The following is a 27448-nucleotide window of genomic DNA, read 5'->3' on the forward strand; positions in this document are numbered from 1 at the left end:
ATCCCACCATGGTCTCCAGTGGTAACACAGGGAGGGAGGCCAGCCCTCCAGAACCCTCCACCCACACGCTTCCTACATAGGCCGTGAAGTGCCACTGTACCCACACAGGCCATGAAGTGCCACTGCTCTCAGAGGTGAGGAGAAATGAAGCACCTTGCTTACGACAACACAGAGAACTGGTTTTAGATCCCAGATATACTCAGCTAATTGGCAGTAAGAAAAGACAATGACTCAATGGCCAAGAGAAAGGAAGCTAATGCAGAGGGGAAGGCCAAGGCTGGGACAAAGGTCATGAAAAGCAGTTGTGACCCGCATGGGAAGGGCATTTAATGGAAGAGTGTGACATACAAAAATGTAGTGGAATTCCATCGGGGGGAGGTATTACTTAGGGCTTAGCTATAAAAAGCAAGGTTTTATTCATCTAGATGGGCAGTTCCTTTAGAGATTTTTCTCCCCTGTTTGTCTTGCATGTAATGTGTCTACATGAGAATGTAAAAGAGAAACAAGATGACAGCTCAAAAAAAGAAATCTTTTAATAAAAATTATTCATAAAAATCCTAATAAATTTTAAAGAGCAAGATATTCCTTATTACATTTATAAAAGAACATTTGGTCCTTTTACAAAAAGATCCCTTTTAATTTAAATACATTTCTTATTTACAGATTAAACATAAAATATCATCTAAGTCGCAAAGCATATTGCACATTACAGAGAGAGAAGCATCTGTGTATTTCAGTAAGTTTTCCCAGAGTTTCCAACTCTATACTTTTTTTGTAAAAAGATTTACCTTTCTTATGCAAAATAAATAAAAATGCAGCTTCTGTTCTGCTATTTAAAATTAAAACAAAATAACCTTTAAAAATACCATTCCTCTGCCTTGAAGAAAGAAGGAAGAGGGTATAGAATCAGGGATTTCCACAGGTACTTGACATTTTTACCAGATTCACGTCCGGATTCAAGCGGGAGCATAACCCCGAGCCCTGCGAAACCTGGGACACTCGGCCCAACCCGCCCCACCTCCTCGCTTTCCCAAGGTGTCCCTGCCCTGCAGGGAAGAGGCACTAGAATAGGAGCTGGATGCTGGGAATGGACAGGAAAGCTCAGAAGTTTCTTCTAAAGTTCCTGCTCAGCCACCCTGTGGCTAAGGTGATCACTCAGCCCTACCTTTTCACCAGCACTAAATTTGAAAAAAGATTTTTGTTTTTGTCAACAGACAAAAAAAAAAAAATTATCAAAGAGCAAGGCCTCTGGTGCCCTCCAAAAGCAGAAAGGAATGTCTCATGTTGAGTCTACACAATCCAAAGAGGAATTACAGGTGGCAATCATTCAGTAAACTGAACTAAGAAATCATTAAGAGGGATATTTTCCTTTGGTGGGGAGAAGGGGGAAGGGGAGGAGGAAACAAGGCCCTCAGATTGCACAACTGCGCTGACCAAACCAGATACTTCCTACAGACGCCCCTCTAATAGTCATGTGCACAGACATCATCCTGGTGCATTTTTCTTTAAATACATAGAAAATTATTTAAGTGTCACGTGCACAGTCCATGATCTAAAACAAGAAAAGCCCTGAGGATTCAGTTACAATGAATAAGTTCTGGCACAAGCGCCGCAGAAAAAAAATTTTTTAAATGAACGTAAGATTTGAATACAGAAGCTGGTTTTTCACCATGGCCAGTGCAAATGCAGAGCTAGCAAACCCTTCCTTGCCACTTATTTTTCCAGAAGGGATTCCTCAGTCACATCAACTAAAGTAGCTAAGCCTCCCCTGTAATGATTTGAAAGTTTGTTGTGAGAGAATTTCGCTTCATCAAGCCAACTATAAGGCAGCTTTCTACAACAGTTCTGCAAAATGCTTCCACCACACTGAGCAAAGCTGACACTAGACACTAGCTACACGTGGGAATAGGAAGATGGGCCAGGCTCAGAGCTGCCACAAAGGATGAAGTCCACTCAGATTTGAGGCATTCCTGGGGCAAAGCACTGAGCAAAGCAACTTCTCTGGTAACTCCTCCTCATCCATTCTCTACCCAGTATTTCAGAACATAGTACAGAAGAAACTGCAAAAGCCCTGCAGGATATATCACAGTTGTTAACATTCTGACTTCCAAAAAGAAAACAAGTAACCTTTGAAACTGGCTCAAAGAACTTTCTGGCATCCAGCCGCACAAACCACTGACTACATAGCATCAAACTTTGGACGGGGTAGCCTGGAAGCTCAACAACCAGGATTAATATGTACTAACTCACTCACCCTCGGTCTCACCTACTGGTAGTCAAGAGAGTTTGGGACTTAACATAAGACACGTTTCCTGACAGCCGTGGTCCCTGAGAAGCACCTGCAGCACTCTGTACTCTGCAAGCATGAGATCCCTATTCCCTATTCCAGGAGCATGAGGAGGAAGGAACAACTGGGCTTGCTCGAGTGACAGGCAAAATGCCTCATTAAGAGAACGCTGGAGTGCTTACCCACCACTCCACCACAGAAGCCAGAGTGGGAGAGGAGGGGAGCGCCAAGAGAAATCACAGGCACGAAGAACTCACCTCCTTCTCTGAGATGCTCTATATTCCCAAATGGGTCACTAACAGTCCTACCTCTGTTTGCCCAGAGACAAAGGTACAAGTACGCTCGTGTGTGTGCATGCATGTGTGCGTGCGTGTTTATTTAACATTTTTAATCAGTCAGTGAAAACATTTAAAATATATATACTATTCTCAAAGTTTTCCATTCAGTAGATGGGACATTGTTAATAAACAGAATAATGCTTCTGAAATGAAAAAGGTAAAATAGAAGCATTTTATTTTTTCTATTTTAAAACGATGTAACAAATGTTTAAAAGATAGAGATGGCACGTTTATTACTGAAAATCCTCTTTTCAAAAATCTCAAAGAACTGAACTATATATTTTTAAAACCATAACACTTAAAATTTTTAAGAAGGAATAAGATTTCTCCCTTTTGACTAAAAATGCAACAGAGACAATGTTTATTTCTAGCTTTGAAAAGATGCACATGAAATCCTTAGAGGTGGGCAAACAGTGACAGGTGAGAACAGTGGTATGTGAGGCTGGAAGTTTTAGGGATTTCCTACCCTTTTTACTAGAATGTGTTTCCACCCATGACGCTTCATGGAAGCCAGAGTAAGAGTCAACCCTGCTGCACTGTGTAAGAGTAGCAGGTGTGTATCAGTGTGGGATCAAAGACAGATGTTCTGGCTAAGAAAATAAAACAAAAAAAGAAAGAAGGCATTTTAGCACAACTTCCTCCGTCTACATGCTTACTTTTACAGGTTGAAAGGCAAAGACTGACCAAGCAGTTTCCATCCCCCTTTCACCATGGTCTCACTATGTGGCTAAACAGGCCTCCTGAAACCGTAGCAGTAGCTGTGACATCCAGTGGCCCAAACCAAAACCAATATAAGGCACTAATCTAAAGCCTGTATTACACAGAGAAATGGCTCAAGGATGCTAGAAAGTCATGTGATCATTTCTTTCTCCCTGATTTAGCTAATTGGCACTAGACATAGGAAACAAAAACAAAACAGAACTTTAACCCAAATATGGTCAGAACTGAGAATCCTTGCTTAGGAAATATGAGAAAGATGGAAGCTCAGACAACCTTAGGTATTGTTCTCTTCCTAAAAAGCACCTGATTCTGGAACTACGGGATTTCCTCAGGTAAGTTCATATTCAAAATGCAAAATACCATCCAAAAGATCTGTCAGTTAACCTCTTAGACCATAACATAATAACTTAAGAGACTCTGTTAAGAATTCTGGTTAAGACTATTATTCTTAAGCAAATAATTCGTAACACTGTAAAGATTACTTGAGGCATACATGAAAAACTGGATGATTTTTTCTCCCATGTGATCCAAAATCATGGTTGGATATCAAGGGAAGAGCCCAATTATCTAATAACAGAAAGGATGACATTTTCAATGCAATTAAGTAGGGATACCAAATGAACCACAGACCCTTTTGCAGAAATTTCATTCTCAATCTTCTAATAAAGAAGTAGCTAGCCAGGTACACTGGTGCTCACCTGTAATCCCAGCTATTTGGGAAGTTGAGGCAGAAGGATCACTTGAGCCCAGGTAACCCTGTCTCAAAAAAATATCAAGACCCTGTCTCAAAAAAATAAAAATAATAAAAAAAATTTTTTTTAAGATATAGCAATACTCCAGTATAGGAGGTGCCAGCAAAGAGACTTAGGTTATAAAGTATAAAGCTATGAACATCAATCCAAAGAATGCCCAATCTATTGTGCTCATAACATCAACATGTCATAAGAGGCCAATTTCCATGTACCTTCTCACTTCAAATTATATCCTTAATAGGGCAATTCATTGAACAGGAGAGAAACACTGAAGTGTGCAAGGATTAACCAGATGTGGTGAGGTGCTGCACAGAAATTCCTACACCATCATGGACAGCAAGACTTCTGTCCTTTCCATTTCAGACTGGACTTTGGCATGGTCTGGGTTAGGTTGTTAAGGTCTGGTTCAAGATGAGGCCTCACAGAGAGCAGATCAAATCAAGCCAACCATCTGGTCAATCTGTCGCATGTAGATGCTCTTTAAGGGCAGGGAGTACCTCCTCTCATCAGGTACACGATTGCACTAGAAAGACAAAAACGAGGGAAAATTAAAAACTCTTATGTTGATCTCTCAGAAAATGTGACTGAATGACTTAATCCAGGGTTTCTCAGTCTGGGAACTACTGACGTTTGGAAGTGGGTAACTGTTGTGGAAGCTGCCTGTACACCGTAGGACGGTCAGCAGCACCCCTTGCCTCTCCCACTAGGTGCCAGTGGCAACTTCTATGCCTCAGTTGTGAAAATCAAAAACGTCTCCAGATACTGTTCCAATGTCCCTTGAGCAGCAAAATCACCCTCAGGTGAAGACCACTGACATAATTTAATATCCTCACTCACTTTATAGATAAAGAAATGGCAGATCCAGGGAGGCTAAAAGGCATCACAGCAACTACTTAGTGGCCAGGACTGAAAGCCACATCCCTGGGGTCCTTAGTACACCCAGAATTTCAGAAAACATTTCTGCTATTTGAAAACAATGTGTTTTTCTGAGCTATGTTTTTCTCATTCACAACTAAACTCTAAATGCTTAAGACTACTATTTTTTTTTAATTAAAGACCCCCGCACCACTTTTTTTCCTCAAAGGAGAGGCACATCTTGAGAACTAACCAACTGTGATATCCCTGGAAGCAGTTGTCTAAATACATCCATTATCCGCTTCATCTCCAAAGAAACATTTTCCCCATGCCCTGTAGTTGAACTAACTACACCCTGCTCCTCATCCCCGGCAAGATTAAGACTGGCAGATCCTTCCATTGGTCCCGACTGCTCCCCAAGCCCACATCTCTGTGCTTTTGCAGGTGCTACTGCTTCTGTCTGAACATCCTTTCTGGGATACCCCTTCTCATCCTTCAAGGATCTCCAGCAAGTGACCTCCTCAGGGAATCCCGCCTTGATTTTCTCTGGAGATTAGTCCCTGCCCTCTGTGTTTCAACGGCACTACGGACAAATGCCTAGGATGGAACTGGATTCCCCACTAGGCCATGCCCCATCCAGAACTGGGAGCCCTTCTGAGGGCCTGAATCCCTGGTGCCTGGAATCATGGGATCAGATCTATTAGCGAGTGTGGCAAGTCAGAGATGTCTCCTTCCTAAAAGAGAAGACACTGCCTGGGTCCAAATCCTGGCTCCACTGTGGGACCTGAACCTCTCTGTGCCTCCCTTTCTTCATCTGTAAAATGGAGACGTTAAAAGTACCCACCCCTCACAGGGCTGTTGAAGAAGTAAACAGGTTAACGTACGTCAGCGTTTAGAGTGGTGCAAAGGTTAACCCTGGTATGTATTTGCAAGTGCTGGCTGTTATTAACTTTTCCCCCTCACTCTCCTTCCCCTTCCTCCCGATTATGCTTTGTCCACTCAATCAGCGCTCCACGACCGATGGAAATGGGGGCGGAGGTGGTTATCTACACTCTGGCCTATCGATTTACTTCACAGACTGATGGCGAAGACCTTTACTGGGGCATTAATGGAAATGCACTGAAGCACAGTCTGCGATGAGAGGGCGCCCCAATGCCAAGGCAACCCATCTGTGGGGAGGCTGCCGAACTCCTGACCACCGAGGCCCTGGGGGATAACGAGATTCGAAATTTCGACTGAGCTACATTTCCCTGTCCTCACTTCCAAACCATCCTATTTGATTCAAATCAACACAACTACTTGATACTTTCACTAGGGATGCAAGGACTTCCATTTCCAAATTTTTCCTGCTGCTTCTCAGGACAATCTAGGCATGTGGAATAAAGCCCTACTTCAAATGAATGTGGGTGTTTGCTGCACTTCGAAGAGCATCTTCATTAGGACCATCATGACTATCACCGCTTTTTTCTCTTCTGCTGCTGGTAGATGATTTTGCTGAATGTCTTCCATTTGCCCCTCCAGGTCCACTGATGGACCATATCAACAGGCTCCCTCGGCCTCCAGCTTCTGCCCCAGGCAGCCAAGAAGATGCTCCAGCAGGCAACTGGGGGAGCAGGGAGGGGTCACATGTTGACTCTGCTGGCTCCCTCCAGGCAAGGCCACAGAAGTCAGATCTGAGCGGTGGCTCCTCCTCCCACAAGACTCCCCTCTTCCAGGAACCTGTAGCCACTCTCTCCACTGGCACATGCAGTCAGCAGTGATGATGCCACCGCTGCTCCTGTGGTTTCCCTACACCCTGACAACATCTGTACAAATGGTGTCTTTAGGAGGTGTTTTCAAATCTCCCAATCTGCGTACACCATCAATTTTCCATCAGGAAGTCTGAACAACTAAGGAATTCATAGTATTTTCTCTTCCTATATATGCAAATCACCCCTGGAGAAAGCAACTCACATTGGAGCTGGAGTTGATGACTTTTAACTCGTGAGGTTTCGGCCTGTGCACAGACTTTCCCCCTTGGTCCTGCCCTCCCTCTTCAGAGAAGAATTCCTTCCATGGCAATTCCCGAAGATGCTCATCGACAGATACAATGTGTCCCTCTGTTGTGAACATGTATCTGGTTCCAGACTTGTGTACTGGATTGTCTTCATCAAACAGCTAGAGAGAAGGGAAAAAAAGATACAACCAGTAATTGTAGCACACTTGGAACTGAATCATGGGGGAGTGTCCCAGCTACTTAGGGAGGAGAATTTGCTTGGACCTCATGCTTCTCAGTGACAACTGGGTAAAAAGGAATTGACTGACAACTGTGGTGCCCAACCCAGGCTGCAAGGCAGAATCACCTGCTTCATCTAAACTCAGATACCTAGACCTGCCTCTTCCCTACACATATCCCGCCCAGACGCAGAGACTCAGAAATTCCAAGGCTAAGGCCCAAGCACAGGTAGCCTATAAAAGTTTGCTGGATGATTCCCATGTGCTACCTAAGAGTTCTCCTGCTGAAATTCTAGAACTACACCCAACCTCACAGACACCTAGTCCCTGAACTGTAAATGCTGGCAGGGAGGAACCAAGTTTTATCCATCACCATATCCCCTGGGCCTAGCACAGAGCCCAACACATCTGCCAACATTCAGTTCATTTCTTGCACAACAAGGGTTGGGCTCTGAAGACGCAATGGCCACAAGGCACAGTCCTTCCCTCAATGGTGCATGTGACATGGAACAAAAGAGCATCTAGAAAGAACATCTAACCCAATATGGGATGCAACAGTGCAGGAGAAGGCAAGTGTTCTGTGAATGTTGAAGGAATACCTAGAAATTCTTTGAAACGGTATTGGTCACCTAAACTATTTCAAGATGAGGAAAAATAAGATTCAGTGCAGCTTGTCAATGTTTACACAGTAACAAGAGAAGAACAGGGCAGACCACAGGTTTTCCTCTCCCTAGACTCTAGGTTCTTTCACCTAGCACACCCTAAAGGGTCACCTTCCTTTTACTCTAAAACTCGCCCTGTTAACGTCCTTCTGACACCACTGGCTGCTGGATGGAAATAAGCAGCTAGGCTCTGACCAGCCTGATTTAGCAGACCTGAGTCACCTGCATGGATAGCAAGAACCACTGCACACACAGGAATCGACAGCAGGACAGCTGTCTTCTCACTGGACAGACCACATCGGCTGCTGATGGACATACCTCTGCAGTCGTCTGTGAAAAGACACTAGACACAGAAGAGTATCATTTTAATGGATTAGACCGGCAGCTCCAAAACCTGGCTCACGTGAAACCACTGGAGGCACTTGTCAAAATCACAGATTTCTGAGAACGCTTGTTCTAAAGATTCTGACTCAATATGGCTGTAATCTTAGCAAGGGCCCCAGGGTGATTTGGACCCAGCTAGCCCCAGGCCTAGGAACCATGGAACTAGATAAATGCAATTTATCACAGCTGCTTCTATCTCTGACCCTCTGCCCAAGTTCTCAGTTGCCATGCTATCTTCTAACCTGGAAATCCTGTCCTCTGTTTCTATGTGGCCATACAGAGGAAAGTGGCAGGAGGGCACGAGAGCAACTGTATGCAGGAAGAAGAGCGGTGAGGTGGAAAGATCACCAGACAGGGAGTCAGGACCACAGTTCACATTTCAGCTCTGCCACAGCCACCCCCACACTACGGACAAGTCGCCTGACCTCTGTGTAGGCTGTAGTTCTTGTGAGGGAAATAATGAACATATGAACATTAGGTAATACCAAAGGTTTCATCCAGGTCCAGAAATTCTCTCTCTCTACACACGCACACACACACACACAATCACGTGTCTGAGGATGTGTATACGGACAGAGACAAGGCTGAGCTGCAGGTCTTGGCCAAGATCACATACATCAAGAAAAGTGAGAAGCCATTATGAACACAGCTCTCTTCCTCAGAGGCGTCTTCCCCGTACCACCACACTAATGCTGGTTCTGTATCAATCATTACCAGCATTTCCCACCTAGCACACCCTACAGGGTCACCTTCCTTTTACTCTAAAACTCACCCTGTTAACGTCATAAGTTTGTAATCATAAGTTCAATTCTTGGTTTACTTGACAAATGACTTTTCAACAAGGTTGGAAACCATGAAAGAAGATAGTAATATCCTTTGGTTCTGACAGCATTTGCATTCTGGGAATGCACAATGTCCAGCATGTAGCTGTGCCCAGTAAGCATCTGTCAGATAGAAGACTATGCGAATGCTCGCTCTAAGCAATACTAAGTATTTCTGGGTTCATCTTGCAACACACATACCAGATACAAGTATTTACAGGTCTCACTGAGAAAGAAGCTCTCCATCCGGTCTTCTGTGGACTTGTCAATGACGTGATGCAGCGTGGCGTACCCACACCTACAAAACAATCGTCAGGTCAGTCCTGCCTCTCTTCCTTCCCACCTGCTGATTCACTTAAGAAGCAGAAACATTCTCTTATCAGAATAATCAACCAGTCATCCAGCACCATATGAAACTATGTTTACACTGTAGGGCTCTCCTTTTTACAGCCTGGATTGTTTGCAAATTTACTTAGCAAGTGCTTTTGGCTGCTAAATTATCAGGTGAGTTACAGGGTGTGGGGGTGGTGGCAGGGGGCTGACCAGAAGCATAACATGGCACCAAGAAAATGATTGGCAACAAATTTAAAAGGACTAATTTAAATGTCTAGTCCTAATACTTGTAGAATTGACTTATTATTGAGAATTGACTTATTATTTGAGTATTGACTTATTATTTAAGATAGTACTTTTTAAAAAGAAAAACATGATATAGCGGGTTAAAAAAAAAGCATGTCACAAAATTGAAACACAGTATGTTTCTTATATATACATATACACACACATCATATATAAAAATATATTTAAAAGATTGTAAGTACATACATTTCAATACTGACTACAGTTTTCTCTGTATGTGGAGATTACAGTGATAATATTCTACTGCTTTATATTTTCTGTACTCCCTAAACATTTTAGTGTATGTGTTATTGTATAACTAGAGGAAAGAAGTTAGAATGAACATCCATAATCTGCTAGAACCTCACAGAAAAAAAAGGGCAGGTCTCACTACAATGGAAAGGTTCTACTACACCAAAAGGTAAGCAATTACCCTGTAAATGTAACATTAATGACCGGGTTCTATAAATTAAAATGCAAACTAGGATATTTCCCCAAAACAATTTGAAATAAAAGTGGCTGACAGAAAAAGGAAGGAACTTAGAAAACTGACTTGACTTTTGTGTACTTTTCCAGACTCTGCAGAATATCCATTCCTACATGGAGGTAGAAGGGATTCTTGGTTGCCTAGAGAGAACACGAGAGAATGTGATCCAGCATGGGCTTGGAAGACATGCCATCGACAAATATCATGGTGACTGGGGGGTGACTGCGGGGTTTCCCCATGGAGACGAGTCGCCAGCCAAAGGAAGAAACGGGGCCCAGGTCCTTTACCTTGCAGGGTCACAACGGTTAGAGGACTAAGGTTTTTCGTCAGTTCACATCAAAGCGTACCTGTGACTTGTTTAACTTTAGCCAGGGGTAAGACCATCTGTTACAGGGTAGAACAATAGTCTACTTTGGTTCCCATCATGATTAGAAATAAAACAATGCCCACCCTGACAGCACCATATCTGAGAACAAATCTCTATCTTGCCTTGGAACTCTCCAGAAACTTAAGACACAGGCACAGGAAACAGGACCTTGCCACCATTCCAGTTATGGCACCGTGAGGAAAGGCTGATGGGAACAAGACTTTCCAAAGTGTAAAAGGAAGCCGCCACCCTTTCCTCTCTAGTCACCCTGAGAAATCAGTCCTCAGTTGCCTACTCTTCTCACACATGCTCTTAGATGGTTTTACTAGAGAAAAACACTTCTCTGGGAAGATAAGCCTTTATCCAACAAACAGTTTCAAAGTTGGGGATCTTTAATTCATGCCTAGCACCAGATTGCAGCAACAAAGAAAACAACAAGGTTAGCAGTCTCCAGATTAAAAGTGCACAGGGTATGGCTTCAAGAGGGTAAAGCTGTAGAGTGCAAGACATCTCTGTCAACATGAAGGAGAAGCTGAAAACACGAAAGAAGCAGTGAAAGAAACAAAGAGGAGTAAGCTCACAGGCTACAGGACTAAGCTTAAGAGGAGAAATCAGCCAGTAATTGGCACACCATCCTCCGTGTACAGCCTTGCTCTACTGGGCTCAGAAAGGCCAAACAGGCGTCTATCATCTTTTTCCTTTTTTTAGAGGTTATCTAAAACTCAGGAGGTCCCTTTTTAGGCATGAGGACTACTACCAGTTTCATAGGATTTCTTTCCCCTTTTTTCATCTGAAGCAAATGGCAAGGATTCGGTATAAAAAAATTGTTGAATAAATAAATTCAAACCTTAGTGCTAGCCCCACTACCAGAGTTTCTGAAACTCAGGCTCTGCTTGCTAGGGCTGGTCCACGGTGGACATCTGTTATAGGCCTACTGAATTTCACCAAGGTCAGTTTCTTGGTGAGTTAACCACTCGTGCTGCTGTGCATGTGAATGGAGGATTCTCTGCGTGTACATATGTATGGCATGCACAGAAGTATAAATATCTGGCTTCAACTGTCAGGAAGAAGACATTTCACAATTAAAGTCACATTCCCTCTGCCACTGAAGTAATTTCACAAAGGATGAACACTAGTTTATATACATATATAAACAAAGCAGGCATCCAGATGAATCCCAGATGATTTCCTTTACAACCAAGAAAATGAATTTTCTTTTTATCCGAATAGTTGTTACACAGACCAGGGCTCCACAGTACACTGGTGCAGAATTGCATCCTAAAAACGGGTCTTCTGGTCAAATACATTTGGAAAACACCTTAGTACAAAATCTTCCTCATGAATATTTAAGGATGTGAGATATAAGTCCTACAGTAAAAACATGATTCAGCTGTGTAGAATATGAGGTTAAAAACATATTTCACTGCAAATGCCTTCTCTGTCCTGTGAAGTCACGAATAACACTGAACACTAACAAGACTACAGATAGGGGGTAACTCGATCAGAGTCACTATGAAACAACATAACCCTAAATCAGCAAATGTTCATTAACAACAAACTGCTGGGGTCAGGGGAGGCAGTGAAAGAGAGAAAAACAAAACAAAACTCTAGTACCTGGTAGAGGAGATATGTGGATTCCACTAACTCTGGTCTCAGTGGGTAGAAGAGAACATCAGGGGCCTGCAGCTGCCAGTTATATCTCTCAGGGAGGGCACCATATCGTTTCCATATGGCATAGTAGAAGGCATGAAGGCAGATGGCATCTTCCACATCTCCTATCAGCACCTAAGGAGAGGACACAGGTCATCAGGCTGAGATACCATTCCTAGAGTGACAAGACATGCCACAAAGGGCCTGCCTGGGCTCTCCTCTACCCCCAAGTTCTTACTTGACCTATCCATACGGTTAAAGACAAAACCAACCCAAAAGTGACAACCCAGACAAATAAATGCCCTCCCTATCTGGTCACTAATGCCAAATTGATGTGAACTGCAAACAGAAAAACAGAGTACGTGTACTAATGAGCAAGGAATAAACAACTGAGGGATAATTATCCAAAACTCACACACATCCCAGCGCAGTGCCTCATGCCAGTAATCCCAGCAATTTGGGAGGCTGAGGCAGGCAGATCACCTAAGGCCTGGAGTTCGAGACCAGCCTGGACAACATGGTAAAACCCCATCTCTACTAAAAGTACCAAAAACTAGTCGGGTGTGATGGTGGGTGCCTGTAATCCCAGCTACTCTGGAGACTGAGGCAGGAGAATCTCTTGAACCCGGGAGGCGGAGGTTGCAGTGAGCCGAGATTGTGCCACTGCACTCCAGCCTGGGCAACAGAGCAAGACTTCATCTCAAAACAAAAACAAACAAACAAAAACAAAAATCACATACAGTCACTTCTCAAGCATGGTTTTGCAATTGTGTGGAATGGCTCTGTTCAATATTCTGGAGACTAATTTCACAAACAGAGAGATGAAGACGTATAGTGTTAGTGACCTCCCAAATCCAAAGGAGACAGAGAATGCTCAGGGTATTAGAAAAGAAAGAAAGGAAGGGAGAAGCCCTTCCCAGTGAATGGTTATTCTTAGGAAATCTGATTGCAAAATACCTGCAGTCCAGGGAAAAAGGCCTGTAGAGAGTCAATCCAGGTGTTCATCAGCTGCCCACTGAACATGTTCACGTTGACATAGAGTGGGGGGTCTCCTTCTCCTTCATTGCAGGCTTCCCGCCTGCAAACCCAAGCAGCACATTCACTGGTGAAAAGAAAGCTCACTGACAGATCTCTACCTCTCCAGCAGCTGCTGGTAGTTTCATTTAAATGGAATTAACATTAATTTTTTCTCCTAACTCATTCCTTAAACCTTTGGAGACAGACTGCCTTTAACTATCTACATTAGACTCTAGCAGAAGATAATATTTACCACAGGATCAAAGTTCCTAATGCAGCCATTATAATATGTCAGGATTTCACAGTATTCTGCAGAAAGCACTTTGAGCTTTGCATTTAAGAGCCCTGCCACATAAGAGAATTCAGTATATAGCATGGGCCTATGCTGCATTTCACCTGAGCAGAAAAATTTGGTTCTTTTGGTACAAAGAGTCTCTTCTCTAGTAATGCCCTACAGCATGGGCCTAGAGAAATGCATCAGAGCAAGACCCTTGGGGATTACTGCTCAATTTAGTTTGTGGCTTTGAGAAGCAAAAATAAATAAATTCCACCCAAAAGGCCCCTTACTTAAACACAGCACATACAAGTGGTTCCTACAACAGCAATGTAGAAATGGACCCAAGAAAATCCTACCAAGCTGGAAGCTCAGTGACTATCACTTGCACTAAAACTGGACACTCAACATAGAAATACATACAAAGAAAGATCTGGGGGCCAGGTGTGGTGGTTCACACCTGTAATCCCAGCACTTTGGGAGGCCGAGGCAGGAAGACCACGAGGTCAGGAGTTTGAGACCAGCCTGACCAACATGGTGAAACCCCATCTCTACTAAAAATACAAAAATCAGCAAGGCATGGTGGCATGTGCCTATAGTCCCAGCTACCCAGGAGCCTGAGACAGAAGAATCGCTTGAACCCAGGAGGCAGAGGTTGCAGTAAGCCAAGATCGTACCACTGCGCTCCAGCCTGGGTGGCAGAGCAAGACTCTGACTCAAAAAAAAAAAAAAAAGAAAGAAAGACCTGGGATAAGAGAGTGACACTAGGTAGAAGCCATTGTAGCTTCAAATGGCTCTCTCTCTCTCCTGTCATCCTGGATGCATAACAAAAAATAGTGAATAACATTGTTTTAAACAAACTCGGAGAGAAAAAAAAATGTGGTAATTGTCCTTTCTATCACCAAGTATAAAGACCAACCCTAACAATTCTTTGGAAAGTAATAGAACCAAAACATTGTCCTGCAAATAATTGTCCTGCATTGCAGATTGATCTGCAATTAAAGCCACAGTTAAACACTGGGATGTGTCAGCCCCTGTAGTAGCAACGTCTCTAAGACAGCCCCCGAGAACCTCTATTCCTGTGAGTCACACCCTTGCACAGCCCCCTCCCACACTGTATGTATCAGGGTTGATCTGGGTGACTAATGGCCTGGCAGAAGTATTGGTATATCATTTCCAAATTAGTCATGAAAGCACTGTGGCTGCCATTTTGGCTTCTTTCTCTCATTTTCTCTCAATCACTCATTCTGGGGGAAGCCAGTGGCCATGAGCTACCTACAAAGAGGCCCCTTGGCAAAGAACTGAGCCCTCCAGCCAACAGCCAATGAGGAACTGAAGCCTGCCAGCAACCAAAGTGAGCCTGGAAGGGATCTCCCAGCACCATCAGGTCTTGGCATGGCTGTGGCCCTGGCCACCAGCTTGACAACAACCTCAGGAGAGATCCTGGGCCAGAGTGACTGGCTCAGCTGCTCCTGGATTACTCTCCCTAAGAAACTTCATGAGATGATGCTTGTTGTTTTAAGCCACTAGGTTCTGGGGTACTATGCTATGCAGCGACAGAAAGCTAACACAGCTCTTTGCCCCCAGATGACTGACAAACTAGGAGAGGTGGTAAGGTGAGGGCAGAGATAAAAGACCCTGTGATTGTATGTTAAAAAAATACAAACACTTCAGAATGCATTCTATCTGCTTTACAAGGTAACAGAGGAGATGTTAGGGAGACATACCCTCTTCTTAAGTAGTTCTGAATACTCTGATATGCAGCATTAAACATTTCTAGGTCTTCTTTTTCACCAAAGAGGATGTAAGATTTCAAGAGGTATTCATAGAAGGAGTCCAGTCCGGCACCCAGGCCACTCTGCTTTCCAACCCAATGGCCAGTCTGAATGTTCACAACATTGCCTGCAAAAATAAACAAGGCAGTTGAGGTCCCAACTGTCTCATCAGAGAGGACATGGATGGGGACACACCTCCTACTCCAACCACACTGCTCCTCAGCACCTTTATCCTTGGCATACAGGAGGAGTGGCTGCTTGGATCTAACATTTTTGTCAGTCTTATCACTAAGTTAGCCAAGACATCTTTCTAAATATATAGCATTTACTGACACAAACATGGGGATAAACATTTAATGCAAAATAAAAATAGGTCTGTCATTTTGCTTTTCCAGATTGACGATGCATTTCAAAACCCAAGAGTTTTTCACAGACTTTTTAACCCAGTACTGCCATTCCTGGGAATTTATCCAAAAAAAGATGATTTTAAAAAGAAAAAGTAGCCAGGCATGATGGCTCACACCTATAATCCCAGCACTTTGGGAGGTCGAGGCAGATGGATCGCTTGAGTTCAGGAGTTCGAGACCAGCCTGGGCAACATGGTGAAACCCTATCTCTACCAAAAATACAAAAAATTAGCTGGGTGCGATGCGGGGTGCCTGTAGTGCCAGCTACTCAGGAGGCTGAGATGGGAGGGTTCACTGGAGCCCATGAATCACTTGAGCCTGAGAGGCAGAGGTTGCAGTGAGCAGAGATGGTGCCACTGTCATCCAGCCTGGGTGACAGAGGGAGACCCTGTCTCAAAAGACAAAAAAAAAAAAAAAGAAAAGAAAAGGGAAAGGATAAAATTTTTTTAATAATAAAAACAACAACAAAAGTGGTAATTATGAAAGCAAGGCACCAACTTGGAAACAAATAATCTGCCATATTCAGGCAGAATCAAAATATTTGTTTATATTATAATGAAAAATATGTAAAAGTTACACATGCCAGGCTGAAAGGGTCTATGGAAACCTAAAAAGTTGACAATCTGAAGTGACATTGGTCAACTATTGGTGATAAGTTGACTATCTGAGTGACTTCTTTATTTCTATTGCTGTTGTTAAATACAACAAATGTATACATAAATTTCAGAACTTAAGACAGTTACATGAGTTAAAATAACACCCAGGCCGGGCACAGTGGCTTACACCTGTAATTCCAGTACTTTGTGAAGCCAAGGTGGGAGAATCGCTTGAGCTCAGGAGTTTGAGACTACTCAGGCAACATAGTGAGACCCTATCTCTACATAAAATAAACAAAATTAGCTGGGCATGGTGGCACATACCAGTCATCTCAGCTACTTGGGAGGCTGGGGCAGGAGGATCACTGAGCCCAGCAGGTGGAGGCCACAGTGAGCCAAGATCGCACCACTGAACTCCAGCCTGGGTGACACAGTGAGACCCTATCTCAAAATAAATAAATGAAATAACACCTTGAGTTAGCAAAATACTGATAATTAGTGAAGATAAATGATGCGTACATAGGGATTATTATTCATCATAGTTTCTCTCTACTATACTCTGAAATTTTCCATAATAATTTTTAAGTAACATCTTGATCAAACATTCTTAAGGGAAAAAAACCCACCTCATACAGGTTTAATCTGGAGTTTCAATCTACTACCACAGGCCCAGATTTTTTAAAAGGAAAAAGCTGCTCCATCAGTAACTCTAAATTCCTATGTTTAGAACCTTATATTGAAGCAATAAAATCTGCCTCAGAGGCAGTTCTTTTTATGGCATTTTCATTAACAATAATTTTCAAGTAGAATATGCCAGTGGATCCAAATCAGAAGGAAGCCCTCAAACACAAAAACTTTATTCTTTTCCATCAGACCATGTAGCCTCTCTGCAAACGGTCACATAAAGAAATTAGACACAGCTGACACAATTCTTTCTGGGTTGTCAATTGAGTTAAAGAGTGAAAAAGGGGCAGAGCCCAGAGAAGATGAAAGGCAAGGGGACCAAGCAGTGTGCAGTCCCAGTGGCGGGTAAAGGTGCCACACCTAGTAATCCCGTATCATTGCTCCGGAGGTTCCAAAGGGCTTTCACTGCTCGCCTGGCCACCCACTCAAATGTGGAGTCCCCCAGCAGTCGACTCAGAATCCCGAATTCCACCAGGAGGGAACCGGCTCCCGCTGTGCATGTCTCATTATTGGTGTCAGGAGGAACTCCTGTCTTTAGATTCACCTGGGGAAGGGAAGAGACAAAGACTGTGACAAAACTTAAGGAATCCACAGGGCTGAAAAGCCAGGTCTCAGAGACTACACTCAGCTAACAAAGCAAGCTTACCACGGTGAATCAGTCCTCTGCCTTCCAAGATACATCTAAGGTGAATATGGGAATTAAATGTAAAAGACACAAACAAGAAAATAAGAACAGCAGAGCCTTGCTTTATTAATAAGGGCCAGTCTTCAGGGAATGGCTATAACACTTCACTAAACCTTCTCTTTCCAGCAGGTTTTCTTCATGGTAACACAAGCACCAGGCTTTAGGGTTAGAAACAAAGGCAAACTATAGAGTTTCTTCTAAATTTTAAATAAACCACTATGAACTCACTCCTGCTCAGCACCTAACAAACCTCAAACCGGGAGAGAAAGGAGGCACTACCAGAATATGACAGCCAGTTTCATCATGAAGGCTCTGTCCTCTGGCAGTTCTCAGCCAGTTACCTAAAAGGCTGACTCAATTACCACAGGAGTTCTGGGCTTAGCAAATCAGATGTCACAAATATATAATCTAATTCCAGATCCTGGCATTTAAATCAGCAGCTAACTTGCTGGTCTGTGCAGCCCTTATTTGACAGATCCACGTGAAGCAATGAAAAGCTCACTCACTGAGCTCCCACAATACCCATGTGAGGATCTCTGGGAAAATACACCCAAATCAGAGATGAAGACAAACTCCCGACACTGCTTTGTAGCAGAGAATACAAATCACACATGTAAGAATACTGAACTTCACAGAACATCAACTCTTTAAGGGCAAGGACTAAGTCAGATTATCACTGTTTGCCTTTCATACAGTGGATGCTCAGTAAATGCTGAATGAATTTTAAAATATTTACATCATATTTAAGGCCAAATTCTTCTAAGGACACTGCTTTTCTCATCTACCTCCATCCCATTCCTTCTCCCAAATAAATTAATAAACAAAGAATTTTAATTCAGGAAGATGGTGAATTGTCAAACACAAAGGGTCAAACCAGTCTACCCACCCGAGGATACGGGATCCCTGTCTTGGTGTTTTCAAAAGCAGGGAGGAGCCGCACCGCCAGGTCATGGGCCATATATAACAACTCATTATCATAGTCCTTAATTGTCATGTCACCAAAGGGCTGCTTGGAGTCGGTTATTATTCTGTGAGCAGAAAGGAGGCTTCCCAGGACCCTAATGACAGGAAGAACAAAAAGATTATACAATCATGTTGCTTGTAAATGCACATAATCCAATTCAGAAAGATAGAAGTATGTTCATATCCACATAGAACTGCCTGACATCAGAGAGACCTGACTTAATGGCCTTTTGAATTCCTTTCTAGCTCTAATAATACACGATTGATTTTTGTTAACCATATTACTAAAAGAGAGAAAGGGAATCATTTATCCGAGACTACCAAAAACAATACTATTTAAAATATTAACAATTTTGGTAATCTAAATCTTAGGGCATTAAGAAAAGGGAGTTGGCTGGGTGTGGTGGCTCACGCCTGTAGTCCCAGCACTTTGCCAAGGGAGATGCATCTCTTGAGGCCAGGCATTCAAGACTAGCCTGGGCAACAAAGCAAGACCCTGTTTCTATTAAAAATAAAAAATACTTAGCCAGGTGTAGTGGCACACACCAGTAGTCCCAGCTACTTGGGAGGCTGAGGCAGGACGATCTCTTGAACCTAGAAGTTGAAGGCTGCTATGATCATGCCACTACACTTTAGCCTGGTAACAAAGCAGGACTCTGTCTCTTAAAAAAAAAAAAAAAGAGTATACTAATTGTTCTCAGAATAAATATTACTTATTAGTATTATTACTCTTGATTTATTTTACTTGGGGAAAACACTCATAAAAAACAGAAGCTGGGCATGGTAACATTTGCGTGTAGTCCCAGCTACTTGGGAGGCTGAGGTTGGAGGATCACTTGAGCCCAGGAGTTCAAGGCTGCAGTGAGCCGTGACAGCACCACTGCACTCCAGCCTGGGCAACAGAGCAAGACCCTGCTCTAAAATGAAAAAAAAAAAAAAAAAAAAAGCAATTTAATTCAAATTAAAAAAAAAAAAAACAGAGAGGTAAGACAACAAATACTAAGTAATTTTTGTTGTTTTGGCTGCCAAGCAACTTCCCTAATACCCTAACATCTGGTAAAGAGGCAAGGTGAAGAGGAGGAGGAAAAAAATGACCTACTAAGAGGCAGCAGGCTACCAGCTTACACCTAAGTCCTTGTAGACCCATAAAGTCCCATTCTAAAGATCTGAAGTAGACTGTGACGTATGTCAGAACAAAGGTTTTCACAAATTTAATTTTTTTTTTTTTTTTTTGAGACGGAGTCTCGCTCTGTCGCCCAGGCTGGAGTGCAGTGGCCGAATCTCAGCTCACTTCAAGCTCCACCTCCCAGGTTCACGCCATTCTCCTGCCTCAGCCTCCCAAGTAGCTAGGACTACAGGCGCCCGCCATCTCGCCCGGCTAGTTTTTTGTATTTTTTGGTAGAGACAGGGTTTCACCATGTTAGCCACGATGGTCTCGATCTGCTGACCTCGTGATCTGCCCATCTCGGCCTCCCAAAGTGCTGGGATTACAGGCTTGAGCCACCACGCCCGGCCCACAAATTTAATTTTAAATAAGTATTATATCTGTGAACTGGAATGTTATGCAGTTAATACAATTTTCAAAAAATGTAAACAGGAAAATAAGTACAATATATCAAAGAAAGCAATATACAATATACTAAGTATAGAGTATGATCCCAATCCATTAAACAAAGAGAGGGAGAAAAAGAGAGAGAGAGAGAGAAATAGAAGTGAGAAATATACCTAATAAGGAAATATACTAAAATGCTAAGCAGTGATTTTCTGTGGGTGGTAAGATGGGAAACTCTCATTTCCTTCAGAAATATGTAGGGGTTGTCCTAGGACACGGTGAAAGAAGGAAATGAAATCAGACTATAAAGGGAAACCATGAAATTCTGTACTAGACAGACACCTATTTTACACCCCCATTAAAACATAAATGTGCCCAGACATGGTGGCTCACGCCTGTTATCCCAGCACTTTGGGAGGCCAAGGCAGACAGATCACTTGAGGTCAGGAGTTCGAGACCAGCCTGCTCAACATGGTGAAATCTAGTCTCTACTAAAAATACAAAACTTAGGTGTGGTGGTGTGTGCCTGTAATCCCAGCTACTCAGGCGGCTTAGACATGAGAATACCTTGAACCTGGGAGGTGGAGATTGCAGTGAGCCAAGATTGCACCACTGCCCTCCAGCCTAGGCAGCAGACTCCATTTCAAAAAAAAAAAAAGAGTTTAATCTATAAAAATAAAACAAAATATAAATGTGTCTTTCCCTTCAGTCTGGGATGTGATTACTTTGAAATAATTGTTCCAGTTTTGACAAATATGATATGAACATGAAAAATGCACAATGCACCCATAAAGCCCATGTGGACTCCCTGCCTGGGTCTTGGGGTGAAAAGAGCCTCACAGGTATTTTTCTCTTTAAACACATAAAAAGAAGTCTCCAATTCATTTTATGAATATTCATTATTTTACCTTATTGTGGCCTCAAAGACTTGGACGGTGGAATCTTTGTCAAATGAAACTGTGTTGATCACTAACTTGACTGCTTTCTGGAACTCGGATGAATTTCCCATTACCTTTAAAAACAGGAACACAGGTTATTACAGCAACTTGAAATGAAACTGAGGCTGTATCATCACAGCAGCCTAGTCATGTCACCTAAACGTCTGTATGTGGTTTTGCTACCATAGAAGTAGAAACACAAGAGACAGAAAAGCAGTTATTTCTTAGAATATATTACCAGCACATGGCAGGCCCATTTCCTCCAACTCAAGAGCCCTATCTCCAAAGGACAAAACTGAAAATAATTCCTTGTAAAATCATTGGCACTCCTCATCTTCCCAACTCCACTCTCCAGCAAACTTCACTATGATCTTATTGAACATGCCAGGCACTGTGGTTTCTAAAACTTCTGGCAGGTATACAAATAAATCAGAAAACTGAAGAAACAAAAATATGTCTTTCTCTCTGCTCCTCAAATAAATCAGCGGCTTGGGTGCTTGGCTCCCAGGAGACCAAAACATCTGGAAAATTGAACCAACTTGTTTGTTATCCAGATGTCTAAACACTTTGAGAAACAGGGTAATATCTTTTGGAGCACAGGATAAAACCAGTGACTGATTTAAAGGAAACAAAATATATGAATACTCAGCTCTATGTCCTTTTAAAAAGTGATTTAGAATTATGATTCTTATTTTGGGTGTGTAGATACGATGTCACACTAAGCTACTCTCTCCTGTATGAAGCACAGTTGGGCATCAAACTTTCTAGATTAACCTGAATCAAAATTATTTCATTCCACTCAAAATTTTATGAAACCCTGACACTATAATGACATCATAAAGACATACTGTGAAAGAAAAATAAATTGCTAGGACCCCAAAATCACTAAGCCAAAGGGAAAAGTCAAGCTGGGAACTGCATCAGGCAAACTTGCCTCCCATTTTATTCCTAAATAAGATAGTTACATAGATTTAAAAAAAAAAAAAAAAACTATATATATATATATCCCTTATAATTTGTCTAGAAGGAAATTCCTTGTGGGCCTCAAGATCTTCACTCTAAAACAATGCTGCTGAATTTTACCCTGGCAATGTAAATTGACAGTTTATCTTCACAGGTAAGAACAAAGGACAGAACTCAGTCATCCCTCTGCTCACCTGAGAGAAATGCATATCTGATTGCTTCCTCTGCCCTACTGTTTATGTAAAACTGCAGATTCACTAAGCCAGGCAAAGGCATAAGTGATTATTCCTCTACCTTTGTCACAGGTAAATTCTGTATTCAGTGAAAGGCTAATCAGAGAATCAAAAGAAATGCAACCAGCTGGACACGGTGGCTCAGGTCTGTAAACCCAGTACTTAGGGAGGCCAAGGTGAGCGGATCACTTGAGGTCAAGAGTTCAAAACCAGCCTGGCCAACATGGCAAAACCTCATCTCTACTAAAAATACAAAAAATTAGCCAGGTGTGCTGGCACACACTTGTAATCCCAGCTACTCGGGAGGCTGAGGCACAAGAACTGCTTGAACCCCTGGGAAGGCGGAGGGTGCAGTGAGCCGAGATCTCACCACTGCACTCCAGCCTAGGCAACAGAGCAAGCCTCTGTCTCAAAAAAAAGAAAAATCTATGAAAAGGTAACCATTTGGTCTTTTATCTGCCCATGACTTAGCAGTGCCCCCTCACCCCACCTCCAGCACTTCAAGTTGTCCCACTTTTCTGGACTGAAGCAATGTATATCTTACACATATTGATTGATGTCTCATGTCTCCCTAAAATGTATAAAACCAAGCTGTGCTCAGCTACCGTGGGTGATGTCATCAGGACCTCCTGAGGCTGTGTCATGGGTGTGTCCTTAACCTTGGCAAAATAAACTTTCTAAAATAACTGAGACACTACTTCTTTCTTCATCAGACATTACTTTCAAGTATGTATTATTGTATATTATTATATATTATATAATAACAAATATTATTTCCTAATATTAATTGGTATACTACATTTTTTCCACCTCATCGTTATTCTGCTATAACCTACAGAGTAAGTACAGACGTTTCTAGCTTTCGGTTCTTTCTTTTTAGAAGATGATGCAATAATGCTGCAAGTTGCATCCAATGGTCAGGGGACTGCTATCTTCACAATGTTTCCCTAGCACATCTGTTAAAGCCTGTTTAAATGTTAGCAAAAGGAAAACCTCAACAGAAGTAACACCTGAAAAATAGGCCTGAAGCACTAAAGGCCGGATATTCTACAATTAAAACCACAGAGATGAGTCTGTTTTCTTACAGATGTTTACCAGCAACAATATCTGGTGAAGCTGCAGGTGCTGACATGAGCTCAAATCAAGTGAGGATGGTGAAGGAAGTCAACAACTCTTACTTACTGTAGTTTACCATTATGGTCAGATAGCTACAGAACCCTGAGTAACCACATTCTGAACTCACTCACTCATGTTTGAAAAAGGCTGAATGGGACAGAGGAGCTAAATGGGTTTGGGACTTCTCAGAGTCTTTAAAATGCTGATGGGTACTGTGGCTCTCTAACAGTGGGACCAGACATACAGAATTTCTCAAGTCCAGTTGGAAACAGAACTCTTCTTTCAGGGAGTAAATATCTTTAGAATCTGTGTTGGGAAATGCTTCGTTAGTTAGAATTCATTTTTTGAACAAACATTTGCACTGCTACTATGCACCAGACACCATTAAGTGTGGGGGAGACTATGGTGAACAACAGAATAGTAGGCATGGTAGGGGGATTAAAAAAACAAAATGGGGCAAAAAAAAAAAAAAGAAAGAAAGAAAGAAAAAAAAGCCAGCAACTCAGGAGGCTGAGGCAGGCAAATCACTTGAACCCAGGAGGTGAAGGTTGCAGTGAGCCAAGATCACACCACTGCACTCCAGCCTGGCGACACAGCAAGACTCTGTCTCAAAAAAAAAAAAAAAAAAAAAAAGGGGGGGGGAAGAAGACAAAGCTCTTAGGGAGAAAGAGTAAGCTTTCATGAGTCTTAGGACGTTTCCTTTAAGTAACACTTGTAGGCTGAGTCAGCCTCTGGTATCATCAACAAATTAGCTCTAAGGTCGAACATACTCGTCTGGGCACATTTTGATCAGTGATGGTAAATGACTGAAACAGAGCAGCAATAACTTCAGAAGGAGATATTGGGAAACTAAGTTGCTTTGCAATTTAAATTATACTAAATCAGTACCCCCAGATTTCCTATTAGACCAAGGGCCTAGTCCTATTTCTACTACTTAATTATAAAATGAGGATGTAGAATGATCTCTCAAGCTCTTTCCAAGTTCTGGTAAGTCTACTACTAGAAAGATACTAGATAATCATAATGCAAACTTGGCTAGTACATTACCCAATTCACGTGTGTATGTGTGTGTGTGTGTGTGTGTGTGTGTGTGTGTGTCTCCAGAGATGCAGTCTCACTCTGTTGCCTAGGCTGGAGTGCAGTGGCACAATCTCAGCTCACTGCAACCTCTGCCTCCTGGGTTCAAGCATTTCTCCTGCCTCAGCCTCTTGAAGAGCTGGGATTACAGGCGCCCGCCACCATGCGCAGCTAATTTTTGTACTTTTAGTAGAGAAGGGGTTTCACCATGTTGGTCAGGCTGGTTTCAAACTCCTGACCCGAGGTGATTCGCCCACCTCAACCGCCCTAAGTGCTGGGATTACAGGCATGAGCCACTGTGCTGGGCCCCAATTCTAACTCCTAACAGACAGCTTTAAACTCTTCTATGGAATGTTAAACGAAACAAGAATAAATTATTAAGTACAAGATTTGGGCTAGACTGCAATAAGAAATTTCTCATGGTAAAGACTTGCTGGACAATGAAGGAAAGCAAAGAGGTTGTAAAATCACCTTTACTAAGAAGATTTTAAAACAGCACTATGCTGGAATACAGTCCCCTGGAAACTGCTTTAATGGCAAAAGGTGAAGCAGATGAAGCACACAGACATGGCACCACACACCGAGTGCCACACTACTTTCAAGGTGCTTCTTCATATCTGCTCAAAGGTCTCCGGTTCTCCAGAGTCAATGAGCAAAACCACAGGATGAGGAGGTAATGTCAGCACCCACATTGGCAGCTCAGGCATGGAGTGTCCACAAAACAGGAAGTAGCAAATAAAAGAGAAGGGTTTCTAGGGAGCCCCACATAAGGACTGGCACTAGGATTCCAACTTGCTCTTGGGGGGAGCCAGTAGCTAGATGATATTTCAGGGTACCTGCTGACCCTGAGATCTCTCTTTTACTCCTGGAATAGCAACTACTGCAATTATCAATATTAATGAGCTTCTCTATGGGTTCTTTTAGGGAATAAGATAGAAACTGGTTTAAAAAATATAGGTTCCCTAAAATCAATCATACATTTCTTCTCCTTTTTTTAATGGAATCACATTTCCCCTCATTTAACCTTCAACACTTTTCTTGCCCTCCCCATTAAGGTCACTAAAATAAATAACAGTTATCAAAGCTAACGATACATTTTGACTTATCAGGCTCCCTGGAATTCCCATTGCTGGAGGGAACTAGGGATAATCGACTCCAAAACATCTTATCTTAATTAACTTTTTTTAAAAAGGTGAACACTTACTGCAAGTGTATCCAATGCATCAACAAGAGTCAATGAGTAGTTCCCTAGTACATCATTGATGTTCAGATTTGAACTGAAAAAGAAAATTAAAATTAAACAGAAAGACTTTATTTCAGAAGAGAAGACAATAAAACTAAACACCCATCAGAAACTGTAATTGCCAGCGACTCTTATTTATTCAGGAACTAATTATGGGTGAATTAATACGGCAAAGGTCTTTCTACTCCAAAAGCAACACTTTCTATAGTGTTCATAAGTAGAATTGAGTCACAGAACTGAGGAGAAACACTTGTACCAGAGTGGAAAGAATGTTCATGGGAAGTCAGGAGGTGAGTTATCGCCTGTCTGAGATTCAGGTTTATCACCATATACAATCTCTTTGGTCCTGTCCAACTTTAAAAAGCTCTGATTTCATAATCATTAGGAACTAAAGGAGAGCACTTGTCATACGGGGTCGTATGCAACACTTTAATAAAGCAATTCGACACCACAGCCTATTACACACAAAGTAAATACGTTCATTGACAGTGTCAATATTACTCATCTGCCCTATGATTGGGGGTATAAATTAACTTCTTTACACCATTTCTTCATTAATAACTCATCCAAAGGGTCTCCATTATTTCCATTAATTCTGAGATATCATTTAACATGAACCAAAGCAGGAATTGAGGCCTTTCTCCCTTCTTAACTGGAGCTACAGAAACGTTTCTACCACACAGCTCTCACCCCCATAATCTACAGCAATTTTCCATTCTGAAACAACCTTAAGAAACCAACTTCAGGATGACAACAAGGGTGAAGCTCCTCAGGCGCTTTTCTTTATAAAGGCGTTTTTCTTTATAACACTTAAAAAAAAAGTCAACAACAACAAAAAAACTAATACATCTGGGAGAATAGGGATGAAGAAGTAGTAAAATAAAGGACAGTTTGAGAAATTCTGGGGACTTCATTTATTTATTTGTCCCATTCCCAAAAACCCAGAGAATAAGTGCAGAAGCTTGGAAAAAATGATAGTAAGAGAAGCCATAAGACAACCGTTTAAAGATTTTATTAGCAACCAAAGCAAAAAAGCTCCAGTTTTCTTTCCAGCAAGATTCATTGATATCTGCAGTCTTCCATCACATCCCAGAGTACTTTATCTGCTCCTTGGATCACCCTAATGGGTCCTCATCTCACTTTCCAGTGAGAGAAGCTTCTGGTGTACAGCACCTCTGTGTTGTGATGGCTTGCTGTGCTCTCTGAAAGGTCTATACCTCAGCTGCGGGGAAACGGGGCTTATGTGAAAGAGGCATAACAGCTGCAACGTCTGATTTTATTTGAACCCTCCAGTTGCCTTGTTTTATGCTGTTATGCCACCTAATCTAAAGCAAAGAATTTATAGTAAAATTTTAGATACTTTTTTTGAAACAAGATATATATGGGGGTTATAGTCTAGGAACTAGGGTTATCTCATTTCCTACAAGCTGGAAAGTCAGAAAACTGCTTGGCTGGAAAATTGCACCTGTTTCTTCGATTTGTTGATTCTCTGGAAATAAACTTATGCAATAGCAAAAGGTCCCCTCAAAGCGAGAGCTGTGGATTCAAATACGCCTCTCAAGGGCAAGTGACAGCCAAAAAAGATACAAAAAGGAGGGAGTTCAAAGGAAACAGGGACATCCTCATGCCCAATTCTGCCAACTCAAGAATGTTCTGCTGCGTGTAAATATTTCACTATGTTGCTCTGCTGCTTAGAAACAGAGTGGGCTTTAATAGCCCACCTCATCAGAAAGTAACTCCCTCATCATGTAGCATCCAAGCTAGATGGTA

At 42.3% G+C, this 27448-nt stretch overlaps 1 protein-coding gene across 1 annotated transcript in view; it reads right to left on the reverse strand.

Moving 5' to 3' along the window:
• Window positions 1–508: 508 nt before the first annotated feature.
• Window positions 509–27448, reverse strand: part of EDEM1 (ER degradation enhancing alpha-mannosidase like protein 1) — a 32575-nt gene continuing 5635 nt past the window's right edge. The window contains exons 2-12 of the mRNA XM_023218574.3: window positions 25640–25712; window positions 21017–21120; window positions 18480–18651; window positions 17269–17452; window positions 15174–15348; window positions 13113–13233; window positions 12120–12290; window positions 10205–10278; window positions 9235–9331; window positions 6906–7109; window positions 509–4620 (exon numbers count right to left, since the gene is read on the reverse strand). Of these exons, the coding sequence (XP_023074342.1) occupies window positions 4531–4620; window positions 6906–7109; window positions 9235–9331; window positions 10205–10278; window positions 12120–12290; window positions 13113–13233; window positions 15174–15348; window positions 17269–17452; window positions 18480–18651; window positions 21017–21120; window positions 25640–25712 (1465 nt within the window). The 3' untranslated portion in view covers window positions 509–4530. The remainder of the gene's footprint in view (window positions 4621–6905; window positions 7110–9234; window positions 9332–10204; window positions 10279–12119; window positions 12291–13112; window positions 13234–15173; window positions 15349–17268; window positions 17453–18479; window positions 18652–21016; window positions 21121–25639; window positions 25713–27448) is intronic.

Source organism: Piliocolobus tephrosceles, chromosome 2 (assembly GCF_002776525.5).
Source record: "Piliocolobus tephrosceles isolate RC106 chromosome 2, ASM277652v3, whole genome shotgun sequence".
Taxonomy (NCBI): domain Eukaryota; kingdom Metazoa; phylum Chordata; class Mammalia; order Primates; family Cercopithecidae; genus Piliocolobus; species Piliocolobus tephrosceles.